This window comes from Ornithodoros turicata, chromosome 1, assembly GCF_037126465.1.
Source record: "Ornithodoros turicata isolate Travis chromosome 1, ASM3712646v1, whole genome shotgun sequence".
Lineage (NCBI taxonomy): Eukaryota > Metazoa > Arthropoda > Arachnida > Ixodida > Argasidae > Ornithodoros > Ornithodoros turicata.
Window position 1 is genome coordinate 195755625 of NC_088201.1, and position 21664 is coordinate 195777288.

Sequence of the window (21664 nt, forward strand, 5' to 3'; positions counted from 1 at the left end):
GCACAACTGGTCTGGACGCGAGATAGACATTCCCCAATTAGTGTGATGACTCCCTGGAGGGTGCTGTTTAATGTGGGGGGTCCCAATTAGCTCTAATTGCTAATTAATGGCGTCCAGACGAAGATGTGCGTTTCCGGATAAACGTGGTCATTCATTACTACTAAGGTCATGGCTGTAGAATTTTTGTTTGCCACTTTTGACGGAACGGCTATAATCACAGGTACAATCTCGAAACGCGGCCCATGCGTTATCGTCATTAGTTAATTCTGCTCGTCTATAGAGGCGTTTCTTCCTATTGAGAAGCGTCGTAAGACGCTTTGAGAACCATGGGTTGCAGTGAAATGATTTTATTTTTATTTTTGGGATGTGGGTATCAATTAGTTGCGTGACACAATCACGGAACAGACGCCCATGATCATCAACTGTACGTAATGTGTAGTTTAGGAAGTAGTTTTCATATAAAGACATGAGGCCCTCATTAATTGCTTGGAAGTTAGCTCGATTGTATTTCATAAATGGTCTTGACGGTACAAGCATGTGAAGGGGGTCTAGTTGTGGTTATATCAAAGGTGATGTTTTTATTATCGCTAAGACCGTCAGTAATGCGTACAGATGATATATGATCCGTGTGTGATGTCAGAACAAGATCGACGATGGATTTCGTTGTTGATGTTATTCGTGTTGGTTGTGAGATGACTTGTGTCAGGTTGAACATTAATGACAAATCAATAAATTGCGCTTCCTGTGAGAACTGTGAAGCAGTGCAGCTAGTGGTATTCCAGTTAATAGACGGGTAATTAAAATCCCCCCATCAAGAAGATGCGATTTGTGCGGTATTGCGAGTTGAGTTCAACCAAATCCTGGCGTAAACTGTCCTGGAAAGTATTGTCATCTAGGTCAGAGGGTCGGTAACAAATTCCAAATATGGTAGACAGGAAGACACGAGATAGCGTTATCGACACTATTTCCAAAGTGTTTTGAGTGTTAGCAAGAACCGGACACAAGTAATCCTTCGCCGCAATGAGGACACCTCCTCCTTTACTGTGGAGTTGGTCTTTGCGGAAAATAGTGTAGCCGGGAAAATGTGTCGAAAGTTCTCCGTTCGATATGGCATCAGTTAACCATGTCTCGGTTAAAGGGAAAATATCAGATGAACTGGCGTCAACAAAAGCACTCAAGTTATCAATCTTTGATAGAATACTTCGTATGTTAGTAATACATGACTTACAGTGAACCCTCGTTAATATGACCCCCGATAATCTGACATACGCCCTTTACGACCATGCTCCTGGGGAACAATGCAGTGAAACCTCTGCAAATCCCCCCCGTTAATATGACAATTCCGCATTATGACCAAAATTTTCGGGAACGACCATGGTCATAATAACGAGGGTTCACTGTATATATGTGAGGATGCCGTAGACTTTGGTGAATTTACAAGTGTACAGTTTGATTCCAGCTATCGCACACATTCTTTCACACAGTCGGCACCGGCACCAAAATAATACGACTTGGGCCCAATGAACAGCTTGTCGTGTCGTAGCTTAAAGCTCATTTTCTGGCCCTTTCCAAAGTCCATGAGTCGCCGACGTGCTGTACGCGTGGCCGACGAGAACTCACTGGCGACACTAAGGCCAGATCCTTTTAGTTTTTGTCCCGACGATATAACACTTTCCTTTAGTTTGAAGGAGCGAAACTTTGCTATAATTGGTCATAAATACCAGACTAATGTTGTCTTGTTGCTACGATTGCCAACAGACGAAAATACAAAATTATGTTGGTGCAATATCGGTCACAAATCGGTATCATGACGAAATGATACCGGGCCAATAACCTGATACGACATCGGCCCAACTCTGGCTGGTGTTGCAAAGTGTATGTTGGGCCGATGACGGGTGTGTCGGCAGGAGTACATCGCGCCGATGTCGGCCAGACATCGTGGTGCTGCTTGGGTCCAGGCAGCACACGACATCGGCCGATGTCGGCAGCAAGTTGGGCATCTTGGCCCAGCATAGGTCCGACAACTGCCAACTTGTGACCGATATACGAGGAAGTTGCCAATGTCGGCTCGATGTTGACGGAAAACCTCCGACAGGTAGCCGGCACTGCCAACTTGCGACCTGTATCACGTTAAAATTGGTAATGTGGGTTCGGTGTTGATGAAAACAAGCGACAGGTAGCCGACACTGCCAACTGGCGACCGATATCTCGTTGAAGTCTAGAGGAAGATCATCCTTCTTTACATTTGATGACCCGAACGAGCACCATGTTCGTCGTAATTCGGCCCTTCACCATCCTAAATTTTCCATCGGGCAGCCAATGCTTTATTCCATCACTGAAGGTCCGGTACATCGAAGAACCACTCAGTGACGAAGTTAATTCATCGCGGCTCACTCAGCGTACTTCATTGCAACCCCAGGCCGCACCGGACTCTACCTAGATCACCCATCTACCCACCTCACGTCGCCGTGGTCTGCGTCACGTCGCAACACGCTTCGCGATAGCACTCCTCGTGCTTCCACCTGCGACGCCTTCGCGAGCATCACGCTCCCATACCGGTCAGGTAGCCGCTGGCGGCTACACTGCCCCATCCCCATTGCCATGCCAGTCCCGAGAACCCTGCCCGCCTCGGCTTCCCACCAGGCTTCTGTACAGCACCAGTGTACGAAATTGGGGTAGTTGGTATCTTCAAGTGTTCTTGAATGCAGCAATAAACACCACAGGGAAGACACGAAGTTGACGCCACGGCTACTTCTGTACAGCATGCTAGCCGCCCATCCACTTGCAGTCAAGAGGTACCGGGTCCAACGTTCCACCGGGGACCCGCACGAAGGCCACTGAGTTCTACTCCCGGTCTCTCAGTGCTTGACGATGGTCCTTCCCGGCACCCTCCTTTGCGACGACACCAGGAACCCACTGTTCACGAACCGGTCGCGGTTCTGAATCACATCGGCCTCCCTGCCCGCTGTCCGCTTCGGCCCTCCCCTGGAACCCAACCCACCGGACCATCAGCTACAATTACCCATTTAGCACGCGACTCAAGTCCAGCCGTCCCTGTTCCACGCGTCTCCCCTATTTCTCTTCTTCACGTATCGACGCGGACATCAACCGCTAGCCTGTAGCTGACGACGATGCTAGGTCACGCCTCGCTTGACCAGCCAAGCCCATCGGACACGCATCATCATTCTTCCACCCACGTTCATTCAAGTCACGCTCCTGCCCAGTAAACTGGCTATTCTTCCTGCTGCCTGTCCTCGACTCCTTTCCTCACGTCGCGACAAGCTCTACACGGCGTAGCTTCTGAGGGGGGAAGTGATGTGGCGGCCCGTGGACGACGATGAAGACGTGGTACTGCTGCCTCGCCCTACTGCGCCTGGCTGCCAGTTCTACCCACACCATCCGCGTGAGGCTAGGCTATCATCTGCCCGCTGGGACATTCCATCATCGCCGATCTGGACTCGTGTAGAGGAAGACCACCGTTCTCAACAGTTTTGTGCCGACGAGGATATCTTGACAAGTGCTATAATCGCATGTAAACAAAGTCACGTGACGTCAGAATCACGTTTGCTATCACTTTTGACCAGGAAAAGATGGCGGTTTTGCGAAAAGCACCCGCTTGAGGGTAGTTACAAAAATGGCAGGCTTATGCGACCCCTGTGGCTTTACGGCTCGCCTGACAGGGGCTACTCCCTGATTGTCATTTCAAAATCGAAAGAACCTTTAAGTTAACTACATTTGGAATAGCGTTTGAAAGCAGTTTTAACTATTCGTGCATTTAGCTTTGAGGTTTAGGACGTGGTCTAACACACTTAAGGTTTTGATCAAAGACGCAACATCCGACCGTACGTCCAAGCTATGACTATCCGAAGTGTGCGGTCACGGAACGTGCCTCCCTTTCTGGAGAAAGGCACACACACATAGTCAGCACTACAAGGCTTGAGTAACAGAGAAACAATTGGAAGCGACGAACCTTTTCGATCTGTTCCTTTCTCCGCTGTTCCAGATTTCGTGTCTGGTCCTCGTAGTGCTCGCGCCTTTCTTGCATCTGAAAACGTTATGAAAAACGGAAGTGCCAATATCAGCAATGCATCAGCTGAACCACCCCCATTTCCCAATCTCAACATCCGTGTCTCACCTCCCCGTCACCTGTCCCCACAGAAGCAAACTGCCACCATAAGAGGCGAGTGTCACTAACTCAATTGCTTCGCGATAGTCATATATACGCGAGTGGTCACTAGGTGTCTGCAACATCTTTTTTCCTGCCATTGGAATAGGGCTGGAGAAGACACCTCTCGGCTGCGCTTGAGATAATTCACATCCGCTATGCGGTTAACCGAGTTCCAATACTGCATGTGCGGTTGTTGACACTGAACTTCCCTCAGGCGGCTTAAAACAAATCTTGGCACATCTCCCTAAGAAGTCGGGACAACACTCCCGCGAGGAGCTTGCCGCCAAGTGGCAAATGATGGGGTAAACCCATATCGAAGGGATAATCAGCATCCCATGCCTACATTCGTGATGTTGGTTGTATGCCGTCGCTGTTGTCTGAGACCATATATACGCTTTCGGATGATTCGTATAAGACAATTCGTGTCATTACGTCGCAAGACTACTATGTCTAAGCGGCGCTGCAGTTGTCGGCCTCCGGATTTACTTTGCCTTTTGTACCTTTTTGACACATGGAAAGCAAAAATATAACATCGTGCATGAATAATATCTCGCTGTATAGCGTCATTTCAACTCACAACTCAACCCATAGATGTGATAGCGATAGAGACACTTTATGTGGCCATCGTCATCGGTGACATCAGTGCTCGTACTGTGAATTAATTCTGTTAACGGGAATGTTTGCACACATCACTTAGTACATACAGACACTTTATATTCAACGTGTAGAACTTGATAAGCAATTTGTAAGATGCAACCAAGTCTGCAGCACTCTCGACTGCCTCTCACCTTTACAGGTAGAGACGCGTTACCAAATGATTCGCCAAGACCGATCTCACAGGTTCTCTGTAGCTTGAGGCTTTCATGGAAGTTATGCTTTAGCATAAGCATCGTACATGAAATACAATTATATATTCCTGGACATACATTATGTAGTCTGTCATAAACTCCTGGACCATATGTGTGGCTGCATACGAAATTATTTGCATGCAGATGTTGTACCTTCCACGTCATACAAATGCCCATCTATGCACACGAGTAACAGAAAGTGTATGTGAAATGACGAAAACAATGCCGGGCTGTACCATCATTGCGTACCTTTAACTTTGCAAGTTTTATGTCGTGTGAACAGGGAATATATCAATAGAAAAAGAAAAAGAAACAACATTTGTGTATGGTTCGGCCAGCAATTAAATCTATTTACATTTTCATCGATCAGCAATGTTGGAAACTGGTGCGAATATAAATGTCAAAAAATAATTATAAACTATTCCTATATATTCAAATGCAGATATCAACAGGATAAAGAGGTAGCAAGCGAGCTGGTGGTATAGGTCCATAACAGATATTGTTGAGGTTCGAAGAAGAGCGCGTTTATTGCGATGACAATGAGGATGGGATGACGGGCATGAAATCTGTCTCACAATATGACATGTGTCTTTCTATGTGGCAGCACATTACAGTTTCAAAATTAACAAACTGTACAGGGCCAGAAATAAAGAATGTCGAAAGTGGAATCGTGTAAAGTTCCCAAAATAGGCTGGACAACGAAAGTTCCAAAATACGAAATAGTTGCCGAAAAATTTGAATAATTGGGTGCCGCACTGATGTTTGCTAGTACACACAGTTCATGAATGGAACATATTGAACCATGACGTCGTCTCCGTGTCTGCACTAGAAGAGCTTTCCAAGTCGCTGTTTTCTCATTTTAGTTTAGTCTCTCCTTTTCTTTTGTTTTCAATAGGAAACATATACATTTATTAGTAGCCTCTATTGCAGATAGATCGTAAGCCAGGACACATCGTGAATATCTAAAGCACGCACTGGCTTAACATGAAAGCAACATTTTACTGCGACGTTTCGACGCCCATGCGGGCATCATAACCAAACATAACTTTCTGACGATGATGCCGGTATGGGAGTCGAAACGTCACATTAAAGCTGTTACTTTGTTACGTTAAACAGGGTGTTTCTTTTTGACTATAACAAATTTGCGTAAAAAGTGAAGTTGCCTTCGGAATTTTTTACTTTTGTCATTGGATTACTCGACGGAGCTGCTACTAGGAAACCACATTTTTTCTCAATCAAGGGTCTAACAGATACATTTTAATCCCATTTTTAATTATTGACTTTAGGCAGCACATTGCAATTGCGATCTTAAAGCCTAATCTACACATTATGCGCTCGAACCACTGATGAAGCACAAAATTAATCACAAACCTAACTTTGCAGGGCTAAGCTTTGTACTTTGGTCGTCTGCTGTGAACTGCAAGTAATCGGCAAAGCAGCGACAGCGAGGTCGATATCTCCGCCCTCACCTAACTTTCCAGAAAAACGTCACACGCAATTCAGGCAAACCCTTTTTGCGGCACGTTTCACGAACTTTGTTTTGTTGTTTTATTTTTTGCTTGCAAGGAGTTTTGTGCATCACAGCTACATATCAGCGCTTATTGTACCGGGTAAGGCCGTGCCAAGCAGAAAGAGAGGAGTGATACAGCGACCACCTCCGGACACATGTAAAAGAAAACACAACCGAGCCAACTGTCAATGAGTCCCCTAATTGAGGAAAAATACGGTTTCCTAATAGCAGCCCCGTCCAGCAATACAGTGACGAAAGCAAAATCGTTCTAAAGCAACTCCCCTTTTTAGGAAAATTTGTTGCAAACTAAACCAACCATCCTGTATAAGTATACACTATATACAGGATGTTTGCTCTAACGTGTCCACAAATTTTATTTAAAGCGAGCGATAAAAGAGGAACAAGCGCTACTTTTTAGCTACTTGACTAAGAAACAGGTGCTACTAGTGACAAGACGCGGACGACAAATTTTGGGGAAGTTAGAAATACTAGTTTATTTAATGGGTAGAAATTAAAAGTTAAATGAAAAAGTGTCGACGTTTCGACAGTGGCACTGTCTTCGTCAAACCTTTTTTTTGTCCTGACGAGGACAGTGCCACTGTCGAAACGTCGACCTTTTTTCATTATACTTTTAATTTCTGCCCATTAAATAAACTAGTGTTCCTAACTTCCCCAAAATCTGTTGTCTGCGTCTTTTTCCAATGTAATGTATATACAGGGTGATTCACGAACCATGTCATTTGGGGTTCATAAGAAAACGGTAGAACGGATAAATATGCGGTCAACGGCTCCCGTACTGCAATTATGTTTGCCATGTTCAAAAAATACTGTTGTTGAATTTCAATTCTAATAAATTGAGATTTCCTAATTGAACTCTGAAATATGCCCAGTCTACACTACGTTTTTTATTTCATTTTTTATTTTTTACAGATTCAGGGAGTCCGTGGCGAACTTAGTCGAATCCACTGGAAGCCGAAATCCCTAATGCTACAGCTAGTGGGAAAACAAATTGAAAATCGGCTTTTTTTACGCGCGTATCTGAACGGCGCACGAAATCAGCCGCGAAGATGCGATGAAACGAGGGCGCGGATGTGTACCCATAATATAAATATTGTAACTTTACGAACTATGCTTCAGAGTAGCAAACGTACGTTTGATGGTAACCTGTGTCATTCTACTTATTAGTTGTACTTCACATGAAGCGGTCCCAATCGGGCAGAAGGACAACAGTCCTGTAGGACAATAGGACAGGGTCCTGCGCGGACCTGCATGGTGTGAAAGATATAAGGACGTAGTTGCGGATTGTCTAGAAATAGATTACAGGCGTCCGAATGATACCATTCGTTCACCCGATTTGTTGAAATTGGGGGGCATATAGGCTTTTTTATGTATATGTCAATGAGTAGTGAAATTGCACTCCATTCAATGAGAAACAAAATCAATGTCATTCGCTGTGCCGGCCTTGGACACTAGTATTTGTTTGATGGCCGGACACGGGTATCACAATCAGGGGTCGAAACCGGAACAGAAGGGTAACCGAAAACCGCAAAGAGAGAGAGAGAGAGAAACGTTATTTTTTGCCGAACCGAACACGAACCGAACCGTAACAGTTTTTCTCTTCCCTTGAACGAACCGCAATTAAACCAAAAGAATATAATGCGGTAACCGGATCGCCAGACAGTAAAAACATCACGCGACTGCCGCACACCAGTTCCCTGCATCGCACGGAATTTTGCCGAATTCATAGAGCGGATAGAACAAATTCATGAACCGAGAAGTGGTGAGTCCATGCACCTCCTACAGCCTCATTTCCAAAATGTTTACGACATCCTTGTACATTTGTGTGACTCCAGGTGTACAGAAGGGACGTGCTGCACGACAGCTACACGTTGCATTGCTGCCTCGGCTGCTTTCATTCATTCAGCGTCGCACCTCCAAAAGCAACACGGACAACTAGCAACCACGGGAAGGAGGATGGCGTATGGCCTAGAGCATGGTGGAAGCTCTGCTACGCGCCATTTCCCAGCACTTTTCGATGCAGTAAAGGGTTATCTGCTGTGAACTGCATGGTTCTTTGTACCTATGATGTATAGAGGAGAGTGAGAGGAAGAAAGGACGAGTCAGCCATGGCCGGAACCTGATGTTACCTTTCAGATGTGGTGCGCTAATTAGCACAGCACACGTGATCCGGTTCAAACCGTTTGGTTGCGCTGAACCCGAACCGAACCGATAACCTTGACCGGGAACTTGAACCAAACGCCAAAAAATAACGGTTCCGAGCCCTGTTCACAGGGGAGTAGTGGCGTAAATATTTCCATCAATATATTCAGCACTGAAAATGAATTAAAAGCTAAACGTGCAAATTCTAACTGCATCTGATGAGAAGCTTGCTCTTGAAACTCATTTCGAGGAGCGGATAATTTATCACCGGACATTTGACCAACAATCCACAACTGAAACCAGGCAGTTGCCCATACCGTTCCATTTTAAGGTATGAGCCCTGTATGCTTTAGTGGAAAACGGAGAGTCATACAAAGTACAACAACAACTTGATTTCGAGATCATAAATGAGACGAAGGTGTAAATGGTGAGTAGCGAAGAAAGACTGATAAAAAGAAATGTAACAGATAATAGATTTTTATCACTCTACACGCCAGCATTTCCTTCAGTTGGCATGTTCCTGTCCTAATGAACACGTCTGTTTTATGGGCGACGGCAACGCAATCTCCCGAACGACACTGTTTTCTTAAATGGTACGTTCCAGTTTTTTAGCTGAAGCACCTGTTGGGGACTAACATTCGCAAGCAAAAATTGAGACAAAACCGTGGCTGTGTTCGTCTTAGTAGTAGCGGCTTCTGTCTGTTTCTTTTTTTTTTTCTTTTTTTTTTTTTGAATAGCAAGTCGACACATCGTTTGACCCGACGACGGACATTTCGGTGTAGGACATCTTGGTGCAGATATCTCGGTGCAAGGTCATTTCAGTTATGGGCATCTTGGTGCAGTGATATATCGGTGTACAACCGTGGCGGCGCACGGGCAATTGGGACATTTCAAAGTGCCGTGACTTACGAGCACTTTATGAAACACTGGTCTAGGATGTGAAACTTAACGACATGTTTGTATGTGAGGCTACATACCGTACTTTCTACACTGAAAACAAAAAGAAAAAAAAAACGGCCGTAAACTCGGAAGACCGTACTATCGAAAGGGAGAGCTACCAATAAATGAAAAGTATATTCGAAAAGTTACAATTGCTACAGATGGTAGTTTTACAACGTTGAGCTCAGGACAGGTATTGGGAATTGATGTTCTAACTGCCTTTTATGCTCTTAAACTAAATTTTATGCCTTTGTCAAGCGGCTTGTATGCCACAATCATTATATGTGTTGTGGTTGATTTTACAAGTGTGAATACAGAAAGAGCTAATTCTCGAAAAATTATTATAAAGAGTGACGTTCTCCAGGACTTTTTTCAACGTTTTATTTTTAAATTATTTATTTCGCCGACATTCTCTTGGAACTCCTTTTTCGGCCTATTCATGATTTGGACTTCGGCGTTTCAACGTTAACTCATTAAAACAAACTGTGTGTTTTTGTTTTGTTTGTTTCTCTTTCTCATCTAATGAATATATTCCCTGAACCCCTGCGTTATAGGTATATAGGTGTATTCTTGCAAATTGTCGGAGTATCTCTTAAAAACACCGTTGATATTGTGTGACCAATATAAAACAAGATTTGGTCTAACTAGGGGAATTTCAAATGCAATGTTTTATTTCCTGTACAAAACTACATAAAAAGACAACCTTTTTCGTCTGTTCCTCGCTTTCCCCTACTCTACCATTCTTTTGATGTGTTTTACTGTTTTTCTGGTCTATGCCTCCTATTATTCCTATTGTCAAGGCCTTCCCATTGGTAAGGGTTGAGGATCGGGCTAGTTGGTACTAACTGCGTTCCCTTGTTAGTTTGGTCTTGTTTCTTGCGATGGTATGGCGATCTCGATAGATAGGTTCACATCAATGAGTGTTACAATGATAAGCCAACCACCCCACTTTTTTTCTTGTTCACGTAGTTCCGGTGTTCATTAATGCATCGCCCTGTTTGACCTATATAGCATTTTCCACAAGCGAGCGGTACCTTATATACCACTCCTTCATCACAGGAAACAAATGAACTTCTGTGCTTAGTACTGCAAGTTTGCAAAACGTGGACGCCACTCAATTTGCTGAGCTTACTCAGCTTTTCCGGGTTGCGAAGAAGCTGTTTCGCCTATCTTGTTTTAGGGGGTGCCGGATTTAATGCAGATAGGGAATAGCTACTACCCTTCCTCTGTCGAAGTGGGGTGCCGTCAGATGATTGGGATCATGAGCAAGGCCTCAGCTACAGATACCACAACGTGCGACGGGTAGCCTGCACTGTGCAAACTCTCGGTTTGTCAAGGCAATCTGCCATTTGATGCGCGCAAGACTTCTGCAACGCATTACGCAGGCAGTACTTCACAATCCTTCTTTTCATTAACTTTGAATGCGCGGAGTTGCCAGGAAGGAGTGGTTTGTTTGCCCGCGGGCGATACGCCCAACACATATGGTCTACATTGAAGGTGAGAGTAATGTCCAAAAACTTGAAATAACTCTTTTCTGGCAACTCATGTATAAGCTCTAGTCGGCTCGACGAAGTTTGGAAATTATATTTAGTGCTTGGGACTCAGGGTTGGTAACATTCCCCATGATGACTATCAGATAGTCATCTACAGAACTAAACGTTTTTTGGCACCCTCACTATGTAGAATACTTGACACTGACCTATCAACATCAGCCAACAAGAAATCACTGAGCACTGGGGCTATACAAGATCCAATGCAAACCCCTTTCTTCTGCAGAAAGGATTTTCAATCCCAGTGAATGTATTCGGATTTAGGATACATAATTAGCAGTTGTAGAAAGCCTGAAGCGGATAAACCAGCTGTGTTCCGGAAAGCGACAACCCCAAAGCGGTCAATGTTATCTTCAATACAAGAAATCAACATGTCATGGGGCAGGGAGTAATATCAATCTTTGATGTCTACAGAAAAGGCATAAAGCGTAGCCTCAGATTGAGAGCTAGCAAAGTCAAGAAATTCTTCAGAGTTCTTGATCACAAAGGGATCCTCGATATCAAGAAGTTTTAGTTTCTCCTGGAGAGACAAGCCAAGAACCTCCTGCCAAGTGCCCCTCTCTGATAGTATTACCCTAAACGGCATCTCAGGCTTGTGAGCCTTGGTACTAAAGAATATATCAAAAAGTATTCCGACGCGATAGAAATACCCTTCAAAACTTTTTCTTTTTCTTTTTTTTTTGCTCATGTTGCTGGCAAAGCTGCAACACATTCTGTTTCAGACGCGATATGGAGACATCTTCGTGACAATCAAATACATAGTTTATGGCAGTGTCACCTTTCTCTTTGAATAAGTCTTTAGAGAAGAGAGCGAAACCTTCTTCCTTGTCAGCTGGTATGACAGACAGGGCATGTTGCTGAAGAAAGTCCCTACGGCGCTTAACAGGTTGCTTCTTGGAGCCGAACTGAGGCCTTGATAGGGCATCAACCCCTTCGGATATGCACCGCACATTTTCAGCGCTCCATTTCCAGCCTTCCCATTACTTTACAGCAACCAACCTAACGCGCATGTCGTCGGACAGGCTTCACGACCTCAATTTCACGTTTCTTCTGCCCCGGAAACCCCTTCTGGGATAGAGTGCAGAGAACAGTGACTGCATTCCGTGGGATGATACTTGGTTCTCTTGTGACCGACAGCTTGGCGCTTCTGGACGATGGCAAAACGGATTGGTTACCACAGCCCTACACGCCTTCTTTTAAATATTTTTAACTGCCACATGGACAGGCATGACGCTGGCACCAAAATATTCAAGAAATAGTTCCGGGAAAATCATATTTATTACATTCCACTTATATGCTATAGTAAACGGACCTCGGACACCCAAGAGTGAGAGACCTAAGTTACAGAGTCTTTCTAGCTTTCGTAAGGTATTCAAAAAACTTCTCCGAACGAAACCTATCAATGTCTCCAATACGAATGGTTTGAAACTCGAAAGGCTTGCTCACAGGGCCATTTTTGTTAAAATCGGTTCAGTATTTGGTGCCAAAAGTCATATTGTTTCTCGCATAGTGAATGCATGGGGCTACCGGTGGTCATATTGCCTCCTAAAGATGTCGACGAAAACACGCTGGTAACGGACTTCAGTGTGGTATTAATCACACCGGTCGCCGCCTCCACGACTCCGATACAGCCCAGTTTTGTCCAGAGTTTGATGGCTGAAATTCGCCAGGGCAGGTCCAGTCTACAAGAGGTTATGGGCCGTGCCCTCACTGTAAGCGGGCTGAAGACAATGTTGAGGCTTGGGAACGTCGTCTCGTACCCGGCACCCGATAAAATCACACACGCCGCACTGCGGGACCTTGATGGGCGGTCACCCCGAGCTCTCCTTAATGTTCATAATACATCCCGGAGTCAGGAATCTCTGCCACCCAGCTCGAAGAAGGCCTTGTAGTTGTTACCGTCCTGAAATCACCCCCCCCCCCTCCCATATGTCCTATTACTCTTCCGCCCTGTGAGTCTGATAATTTGTATGGGAAACCAAATGGGGAGAATGGTTTTGCATCGTCCCGACTGTTCGCAAGGAAAACAGGTTGTGATTCCCAGGAAATGGCAGGATTACGTCGCCACCGAAACGCTATAGATTCAGTTCTCGACCTAGACTCTCAAGCGGAACGTGCGCGTGCACCTCGACGGATAGTCATATCGGTTTTGACATCAAGCGCGCATATGAGCGCCTTCTAGAGTTTTGGTGACCCTGTTGAATGTCCCTGTCAGCGGGCTGCAGACATCCTTACGGATCGAACTGCCCCTGATAGCCTGACCGCACAAAGCCGTAAACATAATTTTCGTCTTCCTTGCGGACGTAAAGAGTCCAACACTCTTTAATGTGGTGATGGCGGCCTAAAATAGATTATTCCTCGGAAACTGACGTTCTCTTGTCTGCAGATGACGTTCCTCTTTGGACAAAAAGAAACTCACGACCTGTCGTCCAGTGCAGCTTGCAGTTCGCTCTAAATAACATCCACACGTACCTCGTCCAACCTGGCATGTGTGCGTCGTGCTCCCGTTCACACGCATGCCTATGACGAATGTCCTCCTGTGGGTCAGTACCAATAAGACTGAGACTGCACGGTGTGGCTTTCTTGGCGTGGTCATGAACTTTGATACGTGCTGGACTCGCCACGTTAAGGGCACTGAAGCAAATGTGCAGCGATGACAACCTGTTATTCAGCATTTTTCTGGCTCAGGATGTAGCTCAGGATGAGGCTGTGATTAGCGCTGCCTTCTTGCAGTTCCCAGAGCTTTGGTGCGAGCGACTGGTCTTCTGGTCTTGCACAGCAGTTCCTCAAACATCACTAAATACCATTACAGCCTGTTTGCTCCGAGTCTTCGACGCTGCCGTCGAGTTCCAAGAATCGCTGAATGAATGATGAATGAATGAATGATGAATGATGAAGTTGGTTAACTCCAACATCGTCCCTGGTGATGGAACTCCCATTCATTATCTCGTAGCAAATTTGCTGTTGTTGATTAACTCCCAATTGAGGTTCTCTGTGAACGTGATACAGCTCGGCACTACCCCCGTTTGTGTGCACACAATGGTCGTCACCCGTTCCTCAGTACAATTCCATACCGCTCTGGAAGCGGCTTATCAAGTGACGCAGTAGAGCCTCACTGGCTTCGTAGCTAATGACGCAACAGCACCGCCGCAAGTCCCTTGGTCTCTACCGGTAGCGCTCACCCTCATGAGCCTTGCGAGTTTTCTTGAACGAAGTAATCAAGTATTCCCTCAAGTCCATCGAGCCCATGTTTTTGATTAGTAGAGGAGTAATTCCCACTTCTGCAGCCGTATACACGCCGGCCTTGATGGTTCGGGCAGTAGGGTTTCCGCCTCCTGATCCCAAGATAGCGTTTTCAAACCCTGCCAAGGACGGTGGGAACTTGGTGGAAGGGTTAAAGTTGCTCTGACATGCCGTCTTCCGCGAGGGACGTGAAATCAGTTGCGCCGTGTGTCGTGATTTCGGCGCCTGTTAACGAACCCTCAAGTGGGCAAAATTAGTCCGCAGATCCAGCATGTGTACGAAGCGGAGCATAAGCTGATTCTCCAGTAGGTTTCACACCATTGTGGTGTCGTGGGAGATGAACAGGCTCACACAGCCGCAGAAGCAGCTCTCTCATATAGGAGACGTACGAGTATTGCTCTGCTAAACAAGACTGTCAATTTATTCTTCGTCGTCTATCGAACTACTGTCTTCCCGTCAATCGATAAATTATATTCTCGCCCAGTATATACTTGGAAGAGTTGATTGAACGCTCGCTTTTCGCACGCCACGAAACAACTCTCGTCAAGATGCTGCAATAATTCATCGGATGCAACTCAACGTTGCTTTTCGAGCGCATTTTTTAGAGTGTCATTACCGCTTGAGACAAGTTGATTCTCCCAGACTTGCATCACGGCGGTGATCTGGGAGATCTACAGCACATTCCTTTTCGTTGGCCTCACTACCAGCCTCCCCGGACCACGCGTTCCGGGTCTCTCAATCAGCTGGACTGTCACCCTTCTCTTTGACGAAATTGCTTGGTTCATGACTGAATCTAGCCCACAACGTTGTATTCTGATAGCTCTTCCGATATTTTTGGACACTGTAGGACCTGGATACCCACCGTAAGGCGACTCACTACTGCAGCGCACCACCACAAACAATGTGGTAGGGTGTCGCCCCTAGCGGTGGAACTCGATCCTGAGTCACAATCATCAAGTAAAGCTGTTGTTGGTTAGCCTAGTGAGCTTTTGGAGTGTCTCCGGAGCTTCGGAGTCTTTGAAGCTTCCGCTTTAGAATTCCTGTTTCCGTTTTTCGGGAATAAAACGCTAAAAAAGCGCCGGCAAGCGAACGCACCATGTTTAAGTATACACGACTTATGTATCTCAATCGGTAACGTTATCTCTGACGTCGTTTTTTACTATCACAGTGGTCCACGCAACGGAACGGTGGCGCTGACGGTGTTTCAAGGCGCTTTTTTTTTTTGGAGACGCAAGGGCCTAAGCCAGTTCCAGTACCTGCCCATATATACATTTGCATCAACTTCGCCATTGCATCTTTCTGCTTCGCTGTTCTCGCTTTTTCGTGCATGATAAAGATGGCAACGCTGATGTATTATAACACAACGGCAATACCATGCTAGTATGCTGGTGGCAGTTTGTTATCAACCACCATTAACATGTAGAGATTTAGCTGGACTTTATTATTTATTTGCCGTGAAACAGTTTCACTTCTGATAATGTTGCTCTTTGAAGGACAGTATTCGTAAGATCCCCTTGCGCAAACGCATCACACAGTTTCAGCATAGAACGCTCGTTAAATAAGAACATCAAATGTGAGAAAAAGGAAATAAAACACGAGAGGGAATAAAACTAACCTCTTTGATGAACTTACTCCTGGCTTGTACCTTTTCTTCTATATCCTTATCCATCTTCCGCTCCTTTTTCAGGAAAGAAGAGCAAACATAAATACTGTCATCGTTGAGGCCAATGTCCTGCGCTCAAGGTCGCTAACATTAGCCTGCTGACACAAACATAAATAAAACCTTACTGACTCTGGGAACATGTCCCTACAGCGCTTTTGACTTTACTCCTCGAGTCAGCAAATCGGCCGGATTGTCTTGTGATCTTACATGGTTCCATGCATGCTTCGCAGTCACTTTTCGTATTTCTCGCACCCTGTTTCATACGAACACCTCTGCGGAGGTCTCGGAAGAGATCCATTGCAATGCAATTGTAGAGTCTCTCCAACTAGGATTCGAACCGACATCTTCTGGATTGCCGAGAAGGCGTGTTAGCTTAGCTCAGTTGGTAGAGCCCTGGACCGGCAATCTAGAAGATGTGGGTTCGAGTCCTCCAGCTGGCTAACCTTTTCAGTGACTTTCATCTTTCATCGATAATTTCTTAGGCAAATTGAGGCCTTGTATGTATTTGTTCCTTCTATGTTGTTCCAGCCTCATGTTCAACAGTTTCCGCCTGCGTCGATCCCGTCGTATGAATCTGTGTATGAGTGAGCAAAAATGTAAGAGTGAAAAGAGGATGAGTGAGAGAGAGTGGCTGGTTTGTCCCTTCGGATGACGCACCCTGGAAGTCGCTGAGTAGCCGTGTTAGCTTCGCTCAATTGGTAAAGCCCTGGACCGGCAATCCAGAAGATGTGGGTTCGAATCCTACAGCTGGCTAACCTTTTCAGTGACCTTCACCTTTCATCGTTAATTCCTCTGTTCTAACGCTTCCGTCGCGTGACAATATATATATATATATGTATATATATATATATATATATATATATATTAAGACACCCTGACGGGAGGCGTTCTGACTTCTGACGCCATCCGCTCAAACGTTGCCTGCCTGCGTTCTGCTGATGAGGCCCAAGAAGGCCGAAACAGCTGTCCAGTACTGGCACGGCGACGTTTCACTTACAAACATATGCTATATGTGCAGCCAAAGAGCTCCTGCTAATTTTTTCCCCTTATACACTTGACTGGCTTTGCAATTGGCTTGCAGAGGTGTCTTAGGACACCCTGGCAGGAGGCATCACGTGTCACGTGACCTTCTGACGCCATCCGCTCAAACGTTGCCTGCCTGCGTGCTGCTGATGAGGCCCAAGAAAGCCGAAACAGCTGTCCAGTACTAGCATGGTGACGTTTCGCTTACAAACATATGCTATGCGTGCAGCCAAAGAGCTCCTGCTATCTTTTCCCCTTATTCACTTGACTGGCTTTGCACTGGGCTTTCAGAGGTACCTTAGGACACCCTGACGGGAGGCATCACGTGCCACGTGACCTTCTGACGCCATGCGCTCAAACGTTGCCTGCCTGCGTACTGCTGAGTGCCACAGCAGTACACAGCCACATGCCGCAGTGCAAGCCAGTGAATTGTAATGCAAAAAAAGCCATTAAAAGAACAAGTAAACGACACTAGACGGGTTTGAAATTTAAAATTGCAGATTAGGGTGGATTCTACGGCTGCACGCAGGGAAACAGATACTTATGGAACAATCCGACAGCACCAGAAAACACGTGTTTCGCCGTGTTTGGGGGTCGTCAGCTCTGGGTAGCTGCGCATCGTTCGGAATTGGCAAACGAGGGGTCGCAAAGCGAGCGATATACACCTGGGAGGGTGACTGAGCACTCCTCAATGCGACAGTGCAAGCCATTGAATTATAATGCAGGGAAAAAACATTAAAGAAACAAGTAAATGACACTAGACCTGTTTGAAATTCAAAATTACTGACTAACATGGCTTCTATGGCTGCACGGAGAGAAACAGATACCCGTGGTACGTTGCGACAGCACCAGAGGACACATGTTTCGCCGTGTTTGCGGCTCGTCAGCTCTGGGTAGCAGCGCATCGTTTGGAATTGCCGAACTAGGGGTCGCTCAGTGAGCGATTTACACCTGGGATGGTGACTGAGCACTCCTCAAATCCACACTACAAGCCAGTGAATTATAATGCAGGGGGCGAAAGCCATTAAAGAAACAAGTAAATGACACTAGACTTGTTTGAAATTCAAAATTATGTGGCATTGAAGAGTGCTCAGTCACCCTCCTAGGTGTATATCGCTCGCTGAGCGACCCCTGGTTTGCCAATTCCGAACGATGCGCGGCTACCCAGAGCTGACGAGCCGCAAACACGGCGAAACACGTGTCCTCTGGTGCTGTCGCATCGTTCCATGAGTACATATATATACAGGGTGTCCACGCTAAGTGTGACCAAATTTTTTTTAAAAATATATCAATCACTTTTTCCGAGATGAAATCAATTGCAATATAGCATATGCTGAAGGGCAGTCCATAAGGGGGCATTAACACACTCCTAAGGCAATGTCTTAATTAACTTTTTAATTATAAAAGCTACGAAGTTGCTCCAATGAGAACATCTGATCTCTTGGGTCACCAGATACCAAAACCGTTTTCAGAACAAAAATCCGTTCGGTAGATCGTCCGCAAAAAATTCGTGAAGGAAAGCCATTTGTTTCTTTATTTGGTTTATTGCGCATCTTCAAAGAAGCGGCTTTCCTTTACCCCCAGTGTGAGAGAGTGAAAGAGCAAAGTGCCGCCTCATGCGTCGAAGATTAGCTTTAACTTGCGGAAACAAAACAAAAACACAAATCTATCGGGTGACTCTATCGCGACTGCCCTTATCTTGGGCTGCATTTTCTGTTTTCTTTTAATCATCTTCCAGGACGCAAGAGGCGATAGTGTGCTTTTTCATCCTCTCGTATTGGGGGCGAAGGAAAGACGCGTCTCTCGAGATGCGCAATGAATAAAATAGAGAAAAAATGGCGTTCCTTCACGAATTTTTTGTGGACGATCTGTCGAACGCATTTTTGTTCTGAAAACGACTTTGGTATCTGGTGACCGAAGAGATCAGATGTTCTCATTGAAGCAACTTCGTAGCTTTTATAATTAAAAAGTTAATTATTGAAAGTTAATTAAGACATTGCCTTGGGAGTCTGTTAATGCCCCCTTAGGGAGTGCCCTTCAGCATATGCTATATTGCAATTGATTTCATATCGGAAAAAGTGATTGATATATTTTCAAAAAATCTGTTCACACTTAGCGTGGATACCCTGTATATATAATTATACACATAAATCTCTGTTGCTGTATGAGCGCTTTCTCTTCCGCTCTCATCCTCTTCCACCTCCATGCATTTCCCGCGCCACATATTCGTCGTCATCTCCATTTTGGCGAAACGCACTCCGCTCGCAAAAAGGGAACAACCCCTGGCAGTGATTGATAGATAGATGACTTTTTCTGCAAAAAGTAATCCTGGAGGTTTCTCTGACACCCTGATCTCACCTGCACACCAATCGCTTGTTCTAGACGCCGATATACAGGGTGTGTGCAGAAAAACGCAACCCGCATTTAGGCACTTTGCTTGTTGTCTACCTAACTGAAAAACTTCCGGAGGCGCATGATGCCGCATTTATGCGTGCGAAATCTGCAGAAAAATCTTGGAAGCCATACTCAGCCTAAAAAAATAAACGGAGCTACGAAACCATCGGCCTCCATGCATCAGAGTAGGGCAACATGGCGGACGCAGGAGAGTTGTGTTCAGGTACCGCTAGGGGAGCTATCGGTGCAGAAATCGAAACGATGTCCCACATGGATGCTCATCGATAGTGTCCCTAGCGGTGCCTGCACATAACTCTCCTGAGGCCGCCATGAACTACCATGCACTGTCATGATCGCACCAGAGCGCACTATTCTAATGCATGGAAGCCGGTGTTTTTGAGCTCTGTTTATTTTTTTACGCTGAGTATGGCTTCCAGGATTTTTTGTGTAGCTTTCGCACGCATAAATACGCGGTCGTACGCCACCGGAAGTTCCTCGGGTAAGTAGACAACGAGTTACATGTAAAAATGCGGGTCACATTTTTCCTGCACGCACCCTGTAGATTGTATTCCATGACTGTCCACTGAGAATTCAACGGGAATAAATACGAGACGTAGGACGTGTAGAGGAGGTGGTATTCCTCTACATGAGTCCTGACCGGCGATGACGTGATGTCCCAGCGGGCAGATGGACGTGGCCTCACGCTAGGACGGTGCTGGCAGAACTGGCGGTAGGCGCAGTGGCACGCGCCAGCACAGGCACGTCTTCATCGTCGTCCACGGGGCCGCCAGGTGTTAGGCAGAAAACCGAGGCAGGTGTAGCCAATGGAGGAGAGATTTTTAATAGCAGCCGGAAAGAAGTAGGCCCAGACCAGAATTAAATGAACGCGGTCTCGCGCTGTGGTCAGAGCGATGGGGATAATAACGATGGGTGTTCTTCCTCACAGCTTCCCCCCGGCGGAGTAGGAGGCAGCCTGGCGACGGGAGGTGAGAGTGGAATATAGGGCTTCAAGCGGTAGACGTGGGCAGTTTCCGTAGAGCGGCAGCGACGGTCACTGGGTCGATCAATAGGGTCGACAATGTAGGATACGTCGGAGAGGCGTCCGGAAATAGTGTAGGGCCCGAGGTAGTGGGAAATCAGCTTCTGACAGAGGTCACGTGAACTCACGGGCGCCCACAGCCAAACCAGGTCTCCAGGCACATAGCTGACAGGACGGTGTACCTGGTCGTCGCGTATCTTAGAGGTTGCTTGGGCGTCAAAAGTTCGGTAGCGAGCTATCTATCGACATTCTTCTGAGCGGGGTGCGGTTTCTGCAAGGCTGGGGTTATCTGTAGTCACCGGAACAAACGGGAAGATCGTGTCAGGCGTGGAGGAGGGTCACGACCATAGACAAGTCGAAATGGGCGGAAGCGTGTAGTTGATTGGACAGCAGTGTTGTAGGCGAATGTTACAAATGGCAGGAGGGAATCCCAGTTTTTGTGGTCGGCTGATATATAGTAGGACAGCATGTCGGCCAAGGTATGGTTAAACCGTTGGGTGAGACCGTTGGTTTTTGGTGGTAACTGGATGTCAGGGTGTGGGTAACAGAGCAGGCTGCGAGGACATCTTATAGAAGCTTGCCGAGGAAGGAACGCCCAAGGTCGCTGGCCAATGATCGAGGAGCCCCAGGTAGGATGTTGGCAACGCAGAATTTTGCTATTTCTTCGAATGATCTGGTGGGGAGTGATGACATCTCGACATAGCGTGTGAGATGGTGGATTGCCACAATTATCCATCGATTGTTACCCGGAGTAAAAGGCAGAGGTCAGAAAAGATCGACGCCGACGCGTTCGAACAGCGCAGCGGGTGGTGGTATGGGGTGGAGCTCGCCGTATCGGGGTGAGGGAGACGGCTTCCGCCGCTGGCACGATTGGCAGGAGTTGACGTATTTCAGGACAGATGTGGGTATTGACGGGGCCAGAAATATCGGTGACGCACTCGTTCGTAGGTTTTGAAGAAGCCTAGGTGACCAGAGGGGGGGTCATCGTGCAAAGCACGAAGAATATCGCGCCGGTGTGCGGCGGGAACCGCAAAAAGGAGCGGGTGGCCGGTGGGCGAGTAGCTGTGCTTGTAAAGAAGGTCACCCTGCCCTGTAAACTGCTGTGCCTTCCGAGCGGTCTTCCGTTT

At 46.3% G+C, this 21664-nt stretch overlaps 1 protein-coding gene across 1 annotated transcript in view; it reads right to left on the reverse strand.

The window, feature by feature from the left end:
- The window catches only part of LOC135374730 (cilia- and flagella-associated protein 45-like), a 238809-nt gene that overhangs the window by 85823 nt on the left and 131322 nt on the right, over window positions 1-21664 (reverse strand). The window contains exons 11-12 of the mRNA XM_064607654.1: window positions 16034-16096; window positions 3971-4045 (exon numbers count right to left, since the gene is read on the reverse strand). Coding sequence (XP_064463724.1) covers window positions 3971-4045; window positions 16034-16096 — 138 coding nt within the window. The remainder of the gene's footprint in view (window positions 1-3970; window positions 4046-16033; window positions 16097-21664) is intronic.